Here is a 20,063-nt window from a genome sequence, read left to right as displayed (position 1 = left end):
GTCAATGTTTCTGTCATTCACTTTGAAAATAATCTTCTGTTATTATTATTATTATATATAAACCAGTGCTATTTGGCTCATTGTGGCATTGCTGCTAAAATGTTTTCCAGACAGATTGTTCAACAAGATTTCTATTTGTTCGTTTTATTTGTGATAAAAACAGCAGATGACACTTGGGATCTCCAACGAAAAAAACAATTTGTTTTACAAAATCAGCAGCAATCACTGCACATAGACATACAAGCCATCGTTGAAAAAGTAAAAAATAAAAGCATAATATAAATATCCTCCACTACATCTGAGAACTCAAACTCGCACAAATAAGGCAAAGCTCCAAAACTACGATCATTTGAGGAATTGAGGATATGCAAAGCAGTGTTTCAGATGAGAAAACCAATGAAAACGTGTCTGTACATTTAAAACCATCTGAGCGATGAATGGATAAATTATTGGTCTGAAACAGGATGAATGTCAAACAGCTATTGCTACCGCATTGTCTAACATGTCGATTCTCAATCCCAAATTCTCCATGCAGAACATATGAAACAAGAGGGACCGCGTACACAACACACACCAACATTATTTAAAGAAACAGTTCACGCTAAACCCAAAACCTTTTTCTCATCCTCGCGTCACTCCAATATTCATTTCTTTACTCTTAATTACTCCGTTCAGGTCTCGTGAAAGAAAAGTTTTGTTCTGGAGTGGTGTGAGGTCAAGTAAATGATAAAACATGTCGGGTGAACTAATCCTCTAACACGCTGCTCAACCATAAACACAACTCTCCTGAAAACACACACACACACACACTCCATGCCGCATTAAAAGCTTAAACCCTGAGTCAGTCTGTGGAACACTCTCTCTCTCTCTCTCTCGCTCTCGCTCTCGCTCTCTCATTCTCTCTCTCCCTCTCTATGATCCAATGGTCAAGTTTATCCCCAAAGAGCCACGCTTCTATTTTCACGACACAAGAGGATGTAAGTGCTCGTGCACGAACAGACACACACACATATTGCCAAATATGGAAAATCAAACACTGTTCTTGGTCATACTAAAATCTCTGTCTCTTGACAGTCAATGATAATAAAAACAAATGTTAACCGAAACCAAAATAAAAGTGTTGTTGGCCACTTTTCATTTTGTAATACTCGCTCATCTCGGCAGATTTCAGGCAGAGGATTTAGTCACACTCAGGAGTAGATGGTGATGACCTCACTTCCTCCACCCCTGACCAACAGGACGCGCTCCAGCCCCTCAGTTAAGACCTCCAGAAACTCCATATCTGTGAGACCCCCAGAGTAAAGAAATATAATCATTTCATAGAAAACCTCTCTTTAAAACGAGAATTCTATTCAGGACCTCTTTAAATCAAGTCAATGTCAAAGGATACAGTTCTCATCTCCATCCGGGTTCTTAGGGGGTCCGGGCATGTTGAGGAGGACCAGCCGAGCATCATGGGATTTATTGACTATAACCTCATTGAGTTTTACAGCGGTGTGCATGCGGCGTACATTAGAATGGTCTCTGAAACACACAAATCAGACGATAAATACCATGCACAACTGACCGAAACCAACTTAACAGTGACGGCGGCAAGTACACAGACAATTTTTAGCTTCAGTTGTTAAATACAGATAAAAAAACATCATTCATTTTGATCATTTATTCGTAAATGCGATGCTATTGCAGGTATTTTGACCGGAAGGGAGGGGTTTGGAGCAGACCAATCACAGCGCTTGCGGTCCGTGTTGCATTGACTCGCAGTTACATTCTTGGAGTGTTGCACGTCAGACCTAATCTATAACCAATGCGCCATTTTTTGTTTATACTTGAGCGTCATTGTCCGCGTCGACAGGCCATGGCCACCAGGTGTCAGTGTGCACAGGCGTGTTGCTTGTGTAACCAAGACAAGAGCCGAAGAAGCGGTTGGTTGTTTACGCAGTTTGAGACGCATTAAGCAGTGACGGCGGTAAGTTTTTTTAGACCGATCACAGCACTTACACGACTTAACATTCTTGGAGAGGTGCGCGTTAGGCTACGCCGTAGTTCTGACGCAGAAGTAAAAAGCGCAATTGAGTGGTGTAACTCACGGACGTATGTTCAGCATGTCTCTGAAGCCCTCTGGCGTGCTGCAGCAGGAAGCCGTGTTGGTTTGAGTGTTGCTCAGCATCTGAAGGGCTTTGTCTTTTGTCCAGGTCATGTGAACGCGCTTGTGCTCCACACTCTTCTCGGCGCCGTCTGTGTCATCGTCATCATCTGAGCCGATGCTTGTCAGCCGCAGCATAGAGTTCCTGTCTTTAACCAGCTGTGCCTACGCACACAAACACAAAACCTTCACGAAAACTCAATCACAGCACGTCTGCTGTTCAACTCAAGACTGGACGTGAATCTCCTGCATCTTTGGAGAATCTAGTTGAGCAGAATGTAAAAGCGTTCTCCGCTGCACTTTACACACATGCTACTGACCGCTAGCGGCTAAACCTGTGGTTTCAGATACAATGTAGACGCAAAAACTCACTATACACAAAAACACAAGCTCTCTCTCTATAACAGGACGTTCAAGAAGCTACAACGTATGAATGAATGCTTGGACTCACGTCGTCAAAACTCCAGCGAACTCGCTTTAAAGTGGAGATAAAAAGAGACGTGAGGTCCTGAAGTTCATAGGATTCGCAGTTACATGAACATCACGTCGCTCACCTCTTTCTCACGATCAGATTTGGACAGACGCATCTGGCGAAGCATTTGAGATCTCTGCTCCATCATCAGCGTCCTCTCGTACGTGTAGGCGCTGATATCGCTGTTGTGCTGGAGAGATAGACAGTCACATGTCACAAGATTAGACGCTCAACAGTACGTGTGCGTGCATTGAATCAGATGATTACCATCTCCACCACCTCCACCTCGGCATCTATACGCAGATGATAGAGGAAGGTGGCCAGGTCCTTCTTCATCTGAATGGAGTTGTCCTCCATTTGTGCCACGGTGAAGATCCGCATCCCGCACTTGCGCCACACCTGACACAAACAACCTCATTAGCATAGCCAGGTGACAGACAGCGGGAGAGCGAGACGGGTCTTTAACGCGCACCTTGTGTTGTCGGAGCAGGAAGGGCAAGAGCATGAGCATCCCGCCGTCGTGAACGATCCACCACACGTCGATGTAGCCCTCCGTCCACACCTCACTGTTGCTTGGAAACAGAGAGATGTTTTTCGGCACGAGCAGAGCCAGATGGGCCGTGGTGGTGACTCGCACCGTGTCTGGAGAAACAAATGAACTTCATGACTCATCGTACCTTATTGTTTCGTGTACAACTAGAACGAAAACAAAGATTCATTATAACATGTGAACACGCTCAACTTCAAAACAACAGAAGAGAGAGAACAATCGTTTATAAAACAAGATCTGGATTCTAAGGGAGGTGTGATCATACACAATGTGTTGAATGTGGAAACTCACTGATGAAGGTTTTCCAGCTCTGTGGATCTTCGCTCTGTCTCCAGGCAAGAGGCCAGCCCATAACCACCGTGTTCTGACGCATGCCGCCCAATCCACTGGACTGAATCATGTGACTGATTCCCTCGCGATGCTTCTGTGCCACGATACACTGCACGAAACCCTTCACGCGCTCCTTCTCCATCAGATGCTTCAGAGTCTACAGACGCACAGAGAGACAGATCTACAGCATAAAGCAGTGGTCACGCATGAATTTTCACATGCATGGGCGGGAACAGGATATGACACGTTTCACTGTTTAAACTTTACCAAACGCTCCTGTTTCTATTGCCGCCGCAAACCAAGCCGTTTTTCTGTTTATCTGGTTTTTCTAATCTTTTTAAGTTGTGTTGTACAAAACGGGATGATGCGACAATGCTGCAATGAGAGAATTTCTTTTACAGAGAGGTCACGCTATGATGCTTTGAACTTCTTTTGGTCTCACACACTCATGTGACGCAAATTTGCAGGTTTGAGTTCACCAAACTTGAACTTTGCCAAGCAGCAAAATATTTCCATGAGACCGGTTTCTCCAGAAGGGGGTTTTCTCTCCATTTATTTCAGGGCTTGACATTAAACATCGTCACGTGGTTGTCCTTTTTTATCTTTGGATGAGTCATTTTTGTACTCAAGTACTTGCACTGATGTCCGACGAGTCGTCCAAAGATACATTTTAATTTATTTCATTTGATCTCTCAATATGATAGTTTGGGATCTAGATTGGTCCAGTTTCCTTTTTGTCTGCTTTGGCCGCCTGTATTTGGTTATAGGCCTACTCTCTGTGACTGCTATTAAACAAAGGCAAGCAGTTATAAATATTAGTGTAAAGGCTGTAAGTTTATTCACATTGACTAACTGTAGTATACAGTGTTTATCAATTTATTACAAGGGCACTGCAATTTTCAATAGCAAATACTATAGTACAATACTCTACACTGTTCAGTTTAACAGGACTTTTATTCTGACGAGTCTTCAGGAAGACGCTTGAGTTTTTGTAGATATCTTCACTCACACATAGTATTTTCCCTACTATGGATCTGCCCGGTGACTGACATTCTTTCTAATCTCTCTTATCTTCCACACTGCGGCTGTGGTTTTTCTTCTCTGATCTGAGACATCCGTCACTCTGGATATATTTCTACTGTATGTATACGTCGTGATGACAGTGTGTTCGGCAGAACAGACCTGCTCTGCAGCGAGGGCCTCGCCGTACGTCTGCAGGAAGTTTCCTGTTATGACTGTTCCCACGATGGTCAAACCTTTTCCCGCTTTCAGCTGAGAGGCGAACGTCAGTAAACGTGGAGATTTGACGTGAGCGTCTTCATCCAACTTCAGCAGGACCAGCAGCTGAGGCCTGTGAGGAGAGCGGAGCGTAATGCGTGAGATTCCTGGAGCTCCACGTGTTGTTTGCCTGTGTGTGTATGTGTACCTCCAGTTTTTGGTGTGTGGTGGTCCTTCCTCCAGTCTCAGCAGAGCGAATCGAGCGGCACTAAGAGAGAGACCCCTGATGCCGTCGCCCCACTCCTTCTCTGCTCTAATACACACACACACATACAAAGCACTTTAGGCCAACATATCTCAGAATTCACTAATACGAGCAGGAATAAAAGGTTTCATCGGTCAGTGTGTTGCAGGATGAGCACTAAACGAGTAAGATGTTTAATGACTCGTATGAATAACCCCGGAGCGAAGATCAGTGTTCAGAGACCCATGGCAACATACCCGTGATACTCAATGTACTTGTAGATCATTCCGGCGATCAGTATGGCAACGATGGCGTAGTACCACGATGATATGAACATGAGAGCCAGGCAGATGGTCATTCCTAGAAATGACAAAGACCTGAGACCGAATGGAAATGAGATCATCATCATCAGACATACTCAGAGGTTTTAGAGAAATTGCAGTCATTTCAATATTACACAACAGAAGAGATGTGGTTTCATTTAATATGGAACGTGTGTTTGTGTGCATGTTTGTGCTTGTGTGTCTGTGCCTGTCTATGTTTGTGCCTGTGTGTGTTTGTGCGAGTGCGTGTCTGTGTGAGTGTGTGCATGCATTTGTTTGTGTGCGCGTTTGTGTGAGTGCATTGTGTGCACATTTGTGTGTGTGCGCATTTGTGTATGTACGTGTTTGTGTGAGTGCGATTGTGCACGTTTGTATGTGCGCCTGTGTATGTTTGTGTGTGTTTGTGCATGTGTGTGTGTGTGTTTTACCAGTGGTAATATAAAAACCGCGGTCTCCAGTTTGGAGTTCTGAGGAGCGTCTGGAGAGCACAAGCCAAATTCACAAACAGGTAACACATCAAGAAAAACCTACAGCCAGAGAGAAACACTGATGATGAGTAACAACACACACACTTTAGAATGTGCTCATCACTCCGTGTGTTCTTGATTCATGTTTATAATGTGACGTCAGCTGTGTCGTAACCTACTTTACTATCGAGACATGTCCTTAAAACAGCACATACACATAAACAACATGAAACATTCACTGCAGCGGGTGTTTAAGCGTGTCGTCATCAGTCAATCATTTCTTTAAAACGGCAGATCAACAAAGACAATCTTAAAAACCTTTTGTTTGTTACGTCACAAGCATGTTGTTACACTTACATCAACTTGGATTATGTAGTCCAAACTGGCCGTGAACGATTTGCATATTCATGAATCTGTGAATGTCAATGAAGCTCTGGTGCAGAGTCACATTCAACGGTTTTCAGTCATTCAGAAATGACGTTCACATGAACAAACTTTTGAAATGTCATTTTGATGATCAAGGATGAGTTTTAAAGGGACAGTTCACCTAAACACATTCTGTCATCATTTACTCACACTCAAGTTGATCCGAACACGTATGAATTGCTTTGTTATGCTGAACACAAAGAAAGATATTTGGAAGAATGTTTGCAACTGACATTTCTGGGACATCACTGACTAGCATAGTACCTCAAATTAAAATTGTTTTCTTTTCCAAAGTCCTTCAAATATCTAATTTTGTGTTTAACAGAACAATAAATGAATACAATCATTGTTTCTACACCGGTAGTGAATGATGTCCCAGAACTGAAAATGGCAAACACTCTCTCAAATATCTTTCTTTGTGTTCAACAGAACAATGATATTTATACAGATTTGGAACAACTTGAGGATGAGCGACGCATGAGCCAACTTTCATTTTATGGTGAACTGTCCCTTTAAGAGATGAAAAAAATCAAACACAGGAAGTCTTTTAAATCAATCAGGTAACAGAAGCTGAATTCAACACACACTGATTGTTCACATTCTCTCCCAGACAATATACACTATAGACAACACACACACACACTTACATTGAGAGTATTGGAGCAACCAGATCCAGTGAAGCGATGAGGATTCCCAGTTCAGCCAGTACAGCTGTGAGTAAGAGAGCCCATGTGGGTTCTCCATTCGCCTTCCCGTGACCAAACACCTGCAGCGACGAACACATCAAAACAAACACACAACACCTCATTTAAAACAGACACAGGACACATACACCATTTATCATTTTATTTTTATTTTTTAATTCCAATAAAAGACTTCAATGTTCTGAAGAAGAGAAACAGCCGTCTGAGCGCGGCTCCTGATAGATCCTGAACACTAACTGGAAGATGTTTGGCGCTCTCACCCGCAGGAAAGGAATGATGTTGTCTTTAGCGATGGCCTGCAGCAGCCGAGGCACTCCTGTCAGCGACTGCAGCCCTGCGCCGCACGTGGAGAAGAAAGAACCGATGACAATGACCCACGACGACGGCCATGACAACGTGCCCACCACAAGATTTCCTTTCACAGAGTCGCCAAACCTAACAGACACATTCACAGAGAGAGAAACCGTCAGACCTCCCCTAAAAAGAACAGAGCTAACGGACTGATGAGACTCACTTGTCCCGGAGCACAACTCCCTCCACGCAGGCTCCGAACAACACCACACAGCTGAGATCTGATGAAGCTCACATTCAGGAAACGCATTGCACAGACAGAGAAGCTCATGGATGCTTTGGAGACGCACTGTGTAAGGATACAGACCACAGACGTGGTGAGGATGGCCAGAATGGTCCCGATGGGAATAGACCGCTGAGCGTCCTTCAGATCTCCAGACCTGTTGGAGCCGGCCATGATTCCTGACGCACGGACACAAACACAATCTGATCAAATAACCGCTCTCACTTTGCTCCTGGGTCATCCGTCTCAAGTGCATTGTGGGATGTAGTACACATTATAAAAACCACAGAAAGTGAGGATTACCAGGTACAGAAGCACACATGCAGAAACATACAAACACGCAACAGACACACGCACACAACCACACACAAACATACAGACACGCACACAGACACACGCACACAAACACGCCTGCGCACAAGCATAGACACACACAGACACACACACAAGCACAAACATGCATGCGCACAGAGACACACAGAGAGTGAGGATTACCTGTCACAGAAGGAAAGAATATTCCCACCAACAGCGTGAAGGAGGTGGTGATGTCAGCAAACACGTACGGGTGCCTACTGGACTCCGCAAGAGCGTGGGTGCTGGGATGAGAGACTCGCTCTGTGACGTCACCTTTACTGGAGTATGAACTCCAGATGTTCTCTGAACACATGGACAGAGCAAACACTAGTCACATGACGTCTGAACGCAGCTGACTGAGCAGGAACACGAATGTGCAAATGTGTTTACCTGCCATCCTGCCGCTAGCCAGTCCAGGGATTCCCTGTATCTGTGTGAAGTTATTATGGAGGAAATACTCATCGCACGTGGCGTTGAACTCCCCACCCATACAGAACTGCGACCACAGCGCTGTCGTCTTCTCTGCTGACGGGGAAAGAGGCGGAGCCTCGCTGACATTGAACGTGCCGCTGGTGGACATGTTGACAGGCACCGTCGGATCTCGCTGCGTTTTAGCACACGGGCTGTTGTTCAGTTTGAGCTGAGAGATGCTTCGTTCCCCCAACATACAAACACTGCAAATGAAGCATATGTCACACCCTCGAAGAGACGGAAATACAGTAAAGCTGAAACACAAATCTATACCCCAGTGAAACCACTTCTGAAATGAGGAAAAAATGGAGGGCGGGACTTCATTTTAACAAACGACAGCTGATTGGATCAAGACTTGCATCGTTCCTCCTGACCAGAAGTGAAGAGAGGTCTTTCCAGAAGAGGAGGAGCTTAACGTGTTTGTTTAAAGATTACAAGTGCAAATCAATTTGTAAAAATTATAATGTGCACGGATAAATTATTTATCATAAATACTTCACCACTGCGTAAAACAATTAGAACAATCCTTTTTAATTCCATGCCGACTTTCATGCCGACTAAATCACGTTGTAAATCAACAATACGTGTATCATCTAATGGACACAGAAAAAGATGAGCTCTGTCATGACCTAACTTCCCGTTTTCACAGGAAATGTGTCCACACAGCACAGAAACCGCTAGAATGGCCACCACAAAGTGAAATAAAAGACTCACGGGAAATCCGGCGGCTTGAAGGCGGACACCAGCGCTCCGGTGTAGATGGACAGAATGGAAATAATAACGCACGCCAGAAAAACTGACGCCAGCTTGTTGACGTATTTGACTCCCACGAACACCAGCAGCGACATCAACACCAAGAAGATGGAGCCGTAGATGCGCATGTTATTCAACATGGCTGCCCCGCCATCTTGACCGTTAGAATCAAAGATGGCGGCCCCAGGAGCGATGTACAACTATAAAGAGCGAAACGAACAAACGTTAAAGTGCACTTAAGCTATTTGTCTCTCGTTAAATGAAATATGCATAAACGTTTGATGTGTTCTAGTGTTGCATAAAGCAAATGTGTGCATACAGAATCTGTGAATACATTCTGACTCGAGCTTAAACAGAGAGGAAATCTGATGGAGATGACGGTGATGAAGATGAAGTGACTCGCACCAGTAAAATCTCGATGGCACCGAGGATGTACATGGACCCAGCGAAGGTCGTACCCAAATAGAAACATGAGCCCACAGCCCCCCCAAACTCCGGACCCAGAGAACGGGAGATCATAAAATACGACCCCCCCGCTGGAGGACAGGAGACAGAAAGAGAGAAAGTGTTAGTCACTCACGATGTTAAAGGAGTAGTTCACTTTCAAAAGAAATGTTCATGCTCATTTACTCACCCTCATGTCATCCAAGATGTTTATGTGTTTGTTTCTTTAGTGGAAAAGAAAAGAACATTCTGAATCCATGGTCTGTTTGAATACTGGATTCTGATTGGTTGGAAGGTTAAAACCCTTTAATGCACAGGTAGCTCCAGTAAGTTTCATTACATTTGAAATTTAACTGACAAAATCACTGTTATCATAACCGGCTTGATTTAAAATTTTACTGATAATATCAATAAAAGTTTCACGTTTGACGTAGGCGGGAGTACAGAGTCAGTGTTTACAAGTTGAACTTGCAAGTTTTCAACGCAATTATATGCATATACAGTTTTATTATATTTAGAAAAAGACAGATCGTTTCACTAGATAAGACCTTTATTCATAGTCATTTAAATGAGGGATAATCCACAGCTAACTGTGCGTTAAATGTAAGACGTGGAGGCGAAGAACCTACCGACATTTAAATCCTTTAATGCATGGCTAGCTGTGGATTGTCCTGCTTATACCAAGTTAAAGCTTTTAGATGATTACAGTGTCATTTTAGATCAAACAGGTGAAAACAACGGTCATTTTCTCAGTTCATTTAAAATTTTACCCGCGCATTAAAGGCTTTTAACCTTCCTGCCAATCAGAATCCATTATTCAAACAGACCATGGTTTAAACCCCTTTGAAGCTGCACTGAAACTGTCATTTTGACCTTCAAACGTTTGGAGTCCAATGAAGTCACTATATGGAGAAAAATCCTGTCATGTTTTCATCAAAAACCTTCTTTTCTTTTCCACTAAAGAAACAAACACATAAACATCTTGGCCACGGCGGGGTGAGTTAATGATCATGAACATTTCTTCCGAAAGTGAACTATTCTTAACATGACCGCAGCAGAACCAGAAGTGGGTTTGGGACAGAAGTGCGGTCTTCAAATATCACATCTAACAAATTAAACACAAAGTGACAGTTCTCCAGTCAAGTGATCAGAAAAGAGAAAGTAGAGAGCGAAGCGTTACCTGGCACGACTCCGTTAGTAGCTATGGCACTCATTGAGATGGCTGTCAACATCGTCTGTTCACACACAAACACGTGCAGAGTATTTAACAAACCATGACCTTTGATTTGTTTATACATACAGAAAACTCAACTTCATCTTGAACGAGATCAATACTCTAGCATGTTCTACGTGCAACAAAAAAAGTCTCACACAACAGCAGCATATGAAGACGATGCACAGCGCCTGCAGGACCCCGGCTGTCCCCACGACCCACGTCAGCCTGAGGAAGAGAATCACTCCAAAGATGTTCTGCAGGCAGGGCAGATAGACGCCCATGAAGGTGCCCATCTGAGGAGACTGACAGCAAACACAAGCCCCCTTTGATACACACATTGATAATCACATTTATCCTCATAAGCTTCTTTATAATCAACACAGCAACATTGTGGCAATGCATTCTGGGATTGCTGTTTTGTATCGTTAAATGAAGACATTTACATTTAGGTATTTGGCAGACATACATAAGCGACTTAAATTGGTTTATCCTATACATTTTACATAGGTATCTGCAATCCCCAGGGACCGAACCCACAACCTTAACGCAATGCTCTTACCACTGAACTACAGGAAAGACCACACCTGATGTCTCACAGATCTTCTGGATTTGTGTCACAGTGTGTTATTGTGAAATAGTGTGTTTGTGTGTGTTACCTTCCTGGCCTTGCGTTTCTCGCCAATGTTCTCCGCCTCCTCGTGCTCTCTGGCGCCCTGCGTGAGGTTTGTGTAGTTGGCCAGACGACTGAGCAGAGATGACACTTTGGGACGAGTGTCCATCTCTTCCTACACAGAGAGAGAGATACGGGTGAAAACTGACACTACATTCAGCTAAAAAACATGACAAGATAAAGTGAGATGATGGTGTGCATGGGGAACATTTAGATGATAGTTTGAGCCACATCACATTTGATGTTTCTCTGTCGGGAGACTGAGTGGAGAAACATTCAAGAGGTGTAAGTGCAAACCTCAAAGAGAGCGAGATTCCTGTCGTAGAAATCATCATCATCATCATCCACAGCGTGAGAGTTATTGATGTAAACGCTGGACAGCTTCACGTCACCTGACACACACACACACACACACACACACACACACAAAGAGTTTTGACATGTGAAGTGTTGAAACATCATTATTGACAATAACTGTGACATTAAAGCAGCCGTTCTTTGGCTATTTTCAACAATGGATGTTCATGTTTCTAGTTTCAAAAAACGCTGCCTCGTTGTTGGTCGTTGCCAAATTTTTTTTTAGCAATAAACAGTAACAATGGCGTCAACTTTACTTCATCAGTTAAACACATGCGGATCCATCGAAGATTTGGATAATTAAACAAGCAGATTGACCGGGAAACATTTGGAAGCAGGACTTCAGAGGATGTTTCATTAAAGTGTTTAAGAGGTAAGCGCACACACACACATCAGTGTATTATACAGCACAGTTTTCACAGTTGATGTTAAAGTCATGAAGCTGTTATTAGACCTCGCCCCTTTTTTGGTGTAGTCCTTTGGGCGGGGGTTATTAAAAGCACTCGGAATAGTGACATCATGTACCCGGGAAGTAGAGGGCTGTAGTCCGATCCAGCAGTTCTCTGTAGTCCTTGATAAGTGAATTCTGTTAATGACAATATCTCGCTTGGCACTGAACTTTGAGCTTTTGAGCTAATATCATTTTACAGATATTATTTGTGCTCTAACAGCAACGTTACACACTAACTAAAGCTTGAAATGTGGAATCACAGTGAACAGTAACTTTGAGACCTGTGATTATTGATATTGTGTTTGGCACTTTTACATCCCTTTTAAATATAGTTAAGAGTCTTTGTCTCCCTACACTCGTATTTTCAGAGCGATTCATTAGGCAAAAAAACACTGAATGTGACAGACAGCATTACAGTTCACGTTGTGAACGTTTTTATAGTTCTTGTACAATTGCGCGGTGCTAATTATTGAGAAAATATTTATTTTTGTATTTTTTATTTCTAGTGTCACATGACCATCAGTAACACCCTGAACACACACAATTTCACTTCCTTAACCAAACACACAGGGCCATCTTCCTGTGACACAGAAACCTCAAACCACCGCACCCATTAACACTGTTCCCCCCACACACGCACACACACAACATAAATCCACATACAGGCAATTATTATGTTCCAAAAAATTGTGTGTGTGGTTGTCAGAATGCTGCGACTAATCTTGAGAGGAACTTCCTGTTACACATGATGATGTTGCACTATATGTGTGTGTCGGCTGAGATAAAAAAAAAGATTAAAGCAGCACTGTGAAAACTCACCGTGTTCCACGCTGCTGCGTTCCGACGTGTCAGCCCCTGCAGACGTGGTGTGCCCTCCGGACGCTTCACTGTACGCCTCGCTCCGATACACGCTCTCCCTGGAGCCGAATCGAACCCTGCCGCTGGACCGCAAGCTGACGTCCGGCGATGTGTCTGGGAGATCCTCGGCTTTGATGGGCGTTACGGTGAAGCGCACGGACGATGCCGTGGCCTCCCGCGCCGCAGGCTGCTGCTGAGGTTCCGCCAGTGTGAAGGTTCAAGGATCTCGAGGCGACGGCCTGTCAACGATCAGCTGAGGATGCGTGGCGGCGAGGTTGAGGGCTGGCACATCGCCATGGAGATGGCAGAGTGAAGCTAAAAAGGGTGCGAATGAATCGGTAGTTAACAGACTACAGACATCTGGTTCGAGGTTGACATAAATCGTCAAGATTCAATGAAATTTAGTGCTCGTTGATGCTGAGGAATTTGTATAGAGGTAGCCTGGAATTCTTGGGAGTTCACAAGTTTGACAAATTATACAGCAAATGTTTCCGATTACTTATACCATCTTGTGTCTCGTGAACCTGGTTTCTGTCTAGTCAGCAAAGGCTTTAGTAGAACAGGACATTCCCAACCATCTGACTCATGAGAAATAGACGTTCCGTCTACTCTTATCCAAAACAAAACAACCCTGACGGACACAGACTCTGGTCGATAGCATATGCAACAATCTAAATTGGAAAAGAGGAATGACAAACCACAGAAAGTCACATAGAGAACAAATATAAGAAAATATCAGGCTTCTAATGGTGACTTGTTTACATGGTTCTAGCTGGTTACAAACCAGTTTAGATCAGTGACCGGCTGAAGGACCCATTGGTCAAGATGGTTTAGACAGCAAACCAGAGCCATTGAGAGAGTTCTGCCAACGGAAGTCCAAAACGCTGGAGCGTCACTTGATTCATGGAGCCTTCAGATAGTTCCAGGAACTTATGTTTTCTCTTTAATACTTTATTTCCTTATTCATTAAATGGCTTTCGTCTTTAAATGGGTTGTAAGTTTACATCAGTTGCTCCGTTTAGTCGCAGCTCCATGTGTTACTAGTAACTTCCGGGAACTATTGAGAGCCTTCAATGCTGTGAATAAACTGTTCCACTGGAGTCAACGGAATTGACGCGACTCTCTCTCTTAATGGCTCTGCAGCAAACCAACTAATACTTCATCCAGAGAGTTTATCAAACACTGTCTGCATTATTAAATTAAATCTATGAACATAGTGGAGCAAAATAAACAGATCAAATCTGCTAAATGACTGACAGACAGGCGATCTTTTAACTCTCTGACAGCTGTCAATCACTTCGCCTTTTAAAATCATACAGGCAGATAAAGTGTATAAAGACGTCCTTGATCTCTAGATACTGACGATAAAAACCCTTCAGACTAGATCGGTGACTAAAGTGACCAGAAATGTTGTCTCGTTAGACCGATCAAACGGTTTTGAGATCGCAATCCCTTAAACGACGATTGGCTAACCGGCTCGCGAGCTTCTAATACCACACAGTGTTATAAAAGTACCACAGCGCGTGAATATGGCCATTATTCAGCATCATAACCTAGCCCGTACAAAGCTGCATTATATTGTCATTGTAGTGTATTTAGTAAGGCCAGAATCCCGCACTAGATCATCCTGCGACACTTTGAAGCGTGCTCGAGCTCACGCGGAGCTGCGCAGCACGATCGCACTTTTACTTTAAAGCATCGCGAGAACTACGCGTTTGGGCGGTACTCTCGCGATTTTTCGATGTCACACGCCGATTGAGCTGCTCATCTGCAAGTCCAACGCACCTTTTCTGTCAAACACACAAACACACACCTGAGTGTCTCCATTAAGCCAGTTACAACCACACAGGCGCACACTGGGTAACTAGACAAATGGACCACGTTGGCGAATAAACTATAAATCGGGTCTCCTCAGCGCACATGCGGAGATGTTTGTGAATAAAAGAGCGCGCGCAAGTAAACCAGTATAAACCAGCCTCCTCGTTTAAACGCGATCGCCGCCGTCGTCAGATTTGTATGAGTTCAGAAGTCTATTCACCTCCGGACTGCGGTTGCTGGCCCTCCGGTTGCCGGTTCGACCGTTCGGCCCGTTTATCTGCTCCGGGATCGAACTAAATCAAAACGTAGAACTGTCTGGGGAGGTCTACGCGCACCCGACAAGGCGCGTTCCGTCACGTCACAGCGACGTGCATTGTGGGAAACCTAGTTCCGTTATTGTAGTTCAGGATGTTCAGGAAAACCTTCAAAAAACACACGCTTTTGATTTGTTTTTTATTATCTTTAATAATTCAAAGACAGCGGTGGCGTTAAAAGCCCCGAAACAAGACATTTTATTTTACATGAAGGTTCGTGGTAGGCTGAAAAAAACACATTGGACTTTCTCCAAAAGATGGCACACTTAAAAAAAAGCATGAAAGACACAATTCTAATGGATAAAAAAGGCCCATAGTCGTGTTTAGAGCACAGGTCGTGGTTGTTGTGTCAACAGCAGCCCGAAGCGTTTCTTAATGGTCACGCGATGTCTGGAGAACTTGTCGTCGGGAGAGAAGCGGGCCGGGTGGGCCGAACTCGTGGGCTGCCCCGACGGGTCCACTTTCTGCACGGACAGAAGAGAAACACGATTCAAAATGGTTGAATATCACGGTACTTATTGACCGGATCCTGAACCGTGCCAATATCCAATATCTGGCCAATCACCTATATCTGGCGTAAATATAGTCACAAGTCAGTACTCTAGTATCGCACGATATTATCACGGAGCCCTTGTAGCGGCACGGTATGAATGTGTGTGATAACCGTACAGAACTTTGTTTACAGTAGATAAATGAGCAGTCGTATCCGGACTCACCTTCAGAGTGTAAACTCTGTCGCCACTCTCATTCAGATAAAACTGCAGAAACATCGCGTCGCTCTCACTGTCACACACGAGATTACAATGTAAATAATAGCGTAAAATACTAATCCAAACCAACAACAAATTTATAAATACCACAGCAACTTACAATCACACGTGTACAGACGAACACACTGCTGACCGGATGTGTGGCTACGACGCAGAGGATTGTGGGAAATTGAGTTCTTTTTAAGCTTTCGACTGAAGTGTTAAGAACGACTGCCACCTATCCTATGTTAAAAAAAACAATATGATGAATATAAAAGCACTATTTTTGCGTAATAAAATAAATTATACATAATGTCTACCATCAATAATTTTTGAATATCAGTATTTTGTTGTATCGTCACGAGGACTTTGTTTGTTTGTTTTTGAACTGGTTCCGTTTGAAATTCTTATTTATTTGTTGGATCTCAGCAGCGTGTCTATCCGCGTCTGAAAAGGTTTGTTTAACCTTCGTGTTTTATTATTTTAAATCCTTTCTGCATTATTTACTAGATTGCACAATGCTGTATATATAAAACAAACAGTGTCATATCAAATCATTTGAGTCGAATCCTAAACCAAACCCGTTTACAATGAGAAGAAGTTTTAAAGAGAAGCTATTTATCATATTCATCATACTGATTTTTATTTTGTGTATAATCATTATTGGTAATCATTAACTACAATGTCACGCGGTTGATTTGGTATAAATGGTTTGAAGATCAGACATGATGCTGATGCTGCAGTCGAGTTGAACTTTTTAATGTCTTCATTTTACTTCTAATACTTTAGTTCATAAAATGCCGCACCACTGAAATGCTGTTAAATTAATTAAAACTTTATAGACGGCTTAATTCATCTTAACAACATAAACAAACGTTACTGCGCACGCGCACTTTTGTGTGACCCCCCTCAACTCAACTTCCGGTTCACATTCCCAAACAATAGAGCGCGTGAAGATTATTTATAATAACAATAAAAAAACGAAAAGAATCCTTTCTTTGCTAAACTTGTCTCTACATATTTTGAATTTAGACTGGGATGCCATGCTCAACCGCTAGTGTTCTTTAAATGCGACCGAACTACAAGACCCGTACAACAAATTGTTTATTTAATAAAAACAAAATTCATCGAATAATTTATTTAATACAAGGATTATAAATTAAAATACAAATGAATATTAACATAAATTAATTAAAATCTAAATGGTTATATTATTACACACTAGCAAAACACAAACCGAAAGTTAACTGGGGCATGGGCGCGCTCGCGGTCCAATGAAACGGTCTATACTGTAATTCACTTTGAACTGCAATAAATATATGTGCTGGTGCCATAATAAAGTATTATAATAGTAAAAAAAATGTAGCTATCCAAATACATTTTATTTATTTGTTTCTTTGCACATCAAAGGTTTTTAAGAGAATAAAACGATTTCCTTTTGTCACTATAGAGAATCGTTTGTGCAACTGTGTTGGGTCAAACATGTTCTTAAATATAATCTAAAACTGTGTAGACGTTTGTCCATGTTTTATCCAACCATGAGTTGAAACCCGTGGTTTTTGCTACCGTGTTTTTCTTAATGTTTAAACTTTCTGTCTTTAGATGGCAAACTTTCAGTCACTGAAGACGTCTGAAGAAGGTGTAGCTCCATCATCTTTACTGGAGCAGTCACTTGAAGACCTGGCGTCAGGGGTGTCTTTTCCATCTCTCTCACATCTCAGATCTCCTGACAGTACTGAGGATGAAGAGGCCGTCCCGTGGATGCACCTGACCTCAGATCATCTGGCTGTATCTCTAGCGAACACTCTGGAGGTTTTCACTGACGTTCCTCTCCATCAATCTGAAGCTCTATCAGAAACATGTGAAGAGACGCTCAGTGATTTCATTGCTGCGTGTTTCCCTGAGTTCTTTCAGCCTTCTGATCAGACACATGACATCATACCTGTCAACACGTCCCACTTTTACTCAGGACATCAGGAGGCGAAGCACGGACACTCCATCCCAACGGCTCCATCCATCAGAGATCCCCATTCATGGCTTCCAAATCCCCCGGCTCACCCGACCCCACAGCGCCCCGCTGTGATGCTCGATGTGACCCGCGCCAACACCCCTCACTTCATTTGTGTACCTCAACCAAACCCCACATCATCTCAACTACACATCGACTACACTCCTTTAGGAGCCAATCACAGCTGTCCAATGCATGGAGCCATCCCTCTGTACCCCTTCTCTCCCTCACGTGTGTTTCCATCTCATCTGTCTGTTGTGACCTCAAATCCAGCTGCTCAGCAACCATGGGAATCCCTCGACAGAGATAAGTCCTGGCGCACACACGTGATGACATCAGCAGGATCACTTCATGAGAACTTCAGCGTGTGGCAGAGGTTCTGTGAAACAGCCAAAGAGTTTTACTCCAACAGTCCTCATGTCCAAGCTCTCACTTGTTTCTTCATGTGAGCACACAGACACAACCCAGACTTCTTCTCTCCAAAGACATTTTATTTAAAGGGACACTTCACACAAACGTGAAAAATCTGTCATCATCTGTCATCTCTCCTTCGATTTGTTTGAAATGTGTATTAATGTCTTTGTTTTGATGAACACGGAGAAAGATATTTGGAAGAATGCTTATAACCAGACAGATTTTGACTCCCATAGTAGGTAAAAAACAATAGTCCTCAAAAGTGCCCCAGAACTGTTTGATGCCATACATTATTTAAAATATCTTCTTTTGAAAATGATTAAGTATTTTTTCCTACTATGGGAGTCAATGGGGGCAAAATCTGTCTGGTTTAAGCTTTCTTCCAAATATCTTTCTCTGTAAAGTATCACTTTAATTTCATAAAACAGCATTCGGAAATCTGTATTTCACTGTCTTAAGTTTATATGTACAATCAAATTTCAATTTGTTATCTTTAAGGGGCGTTTCACATTTGGCCTCTTTTGCACACGCAAGTTTGTTTTAAAGACGTTTTAGACGCGTGGCAGGTGCGCGCATATATGGAGCATTTTTCTAAGCGTGTCGACGCCCCATTGAGATGGAAATATTTCAACTTTTTTACATGCGAATTGAGATGCAAAATGTGAATAATGCTGGGTTCACAACAAATGCGAACATCGTAATAATAGTAAAAGTGGCATTTGTGAATGATATGTTGTGATACAGCGGTGTCAACTGTGTTTGTTGTCTCTCTCCTCCGCAGTCATGAAATCGACTCCCTCACGGTTCTTCATTCAGGCTATCGGTTTGATGCTGCGGTGAAAATGGCCATACACAAGTGGGATAAAAAATCACTGTCTGAACGAGAAAAATATTACACGTCCGCTAAGATGTGAGACGGAAATCTCATTAACCTGTCGTCATCAACGGTACGTGTCCTCTCACGTGAGCTCTGTCACTCATGGGATTTGTCATTTCAGGTTTATCAAGTTAGAAGAAGAGGAGAGGAGGTTCATTCAGCACCGCTTCCAGACAAACAAACCCAGAGGTCAGCATTCAGGGCTGCGGGAGAATCCAGAGGTCAAGGACAGGTCAGAGGTCAGTGAGGGGTCAATAAGGTGAACACTGAAGAACGTTTGCGGCACCTCTTCAGCCAGAGAGACTTAATTCTATCGGCTTCCAATTCAACTTAGCCGTAGAGACTGAGAAATGGGAAAGTTCTTTACATGTCACAGCGCATTTATTTTCCATCTGACTGATTAACACACAGAATAGAAAGGAAACGGAAGTAAACTTTTATGACCCAACTCAACTTCCGGTACACATTTACAAACAATAGAGTGCCTTTAAATTGTTTCTGAAAACAATTCAAAGAAACCGAGAAGAAGGGTCACTTGGCTAAACTTGTCTCGCCAATATTTTAAATTTAGACTGTGATACTAAACTCAACCACTAGATGACAGTGTACCATATGGTTTCTTCAAATGCGACTTAACTACAGGACCCATTCAACAAATTGTTTATTTAATAAAATCAACATTTAACAAAATGTTACCAATAATTTATGTAACACAAGGATTATAAAGTGAATTAAAGCTGCAAGCAGCCTTTAAGCGGGTTTCGAGTATTTATGCCATTCAATGGAGCAGTGCATCCACGAACAGTGTAAGGGGTCAGACCCCAACGAACCCACGACGGATCAAACTCCCACCAA

The 20,063-nt window shown here is 43.0% G+C and overlaps 2 protein-coding genes across 3 annotated transcripts; one reads left to right on the top strand and one right to left on the bottom strand.

The window, feature by feature from the left end:
- Positions 1–128: 128 nt before the first annotated feature.
- LOC130434500 (solute carrier family 12 member 6-like) lies at positions 129–13,238 on the bottom strand. Of its 2 annotated transcripts, XM_056764735.1 has the most exons (25): positions 12,990–13,238; positions 11,660–11,754; positions 11,349–11,477; positions 10,848–10,994; positions 10,657–10,711; positions 9,438–9,568; positions 8,994–9,232; positions 8,199–8,482; positions 7,950–8,111; positions 7,535–7,633; positions 7,395–7,452; positions 7,141–7,315; positions 6,824–6,942; positions 5,712–5,810; positions 5,218–5,337; positions 4,925–5,029; positions 4,681–4,849; positions 3,460–3,655; positions 3,091–3,260; positions 2,886–3,017; positions 2,701–2,808; positions 2,598–2,621; positions 2,091–2,311; positions 1,391–1,524; positions 129–1,282 (listed from the first exon to the last, which is right to left on the bottom strand). In XM_056764735.1, exons 3-25 carry the CDS (start codon positions 11,469–11,471, stop codon positions 1,191–1,193), a joined length of 3,162 nt encoding a protein of 1,053 aa, XP_056620713.1. In that variant the 5' UTR covers positions 11,472–11,477; positions 11,660–11,754; positions 12,990–13,238; the 3' UTR covers positions 129–1,190. The 2 variants fall into 2 exon arrangements, with proteins under 2 accessions (XP_056620713.1, XP_056620783.1); XM_056764805.1 differs by lacking the exon at positions 2,598–2,621.
- A 2,844-nt stretch (positions 13,239–16,082) lies between these two features.
- LOC130436556 (uncharacterized) lies at positions 16,083–19,586 on the top strand. Its single transcript, XM_056767353.1, has 4 exons — positions 16,083–16,364; positions 17,512–18,362; positions 19,113–19,241; positions 19,330–19,586. The coding sequence occupies exons 2-4, from the start codon at positions 17,512–17,514 to the stop codon at positions 19,469–19,471; spliced, it is 1,122 nt and encodes a 373-aa protein (XP_056623331.1). The 5' UTR covers positions 16,083–16,364; the 3' UTR covers positions 19,472–19,586.
- The last annotated feature ends 477 nt before the right edge of the window (positions 19,587–20,063 follow it).

Source organism: Triplophysa dalaica, chromosome 1 (assembly GCF_015846415.1).
Source record: "Triplophysa dalaica isolate WHDGS20190420 chromosome 1, ASM1584641v1, whole genome shotgun sequence".
Taxonomy (NCBI): Eukaryota; Metazoa; Chordata; class Actinopteri; order Cypriniformes; family Nemacheilidae; genus Triplophysa; species Triplophysa dalaica.
The sequence above is the reverse complement of the archived record's forward strand: the minus strand, read 5'-3'. Positions and strand labels throughout refer to the sequence as shown.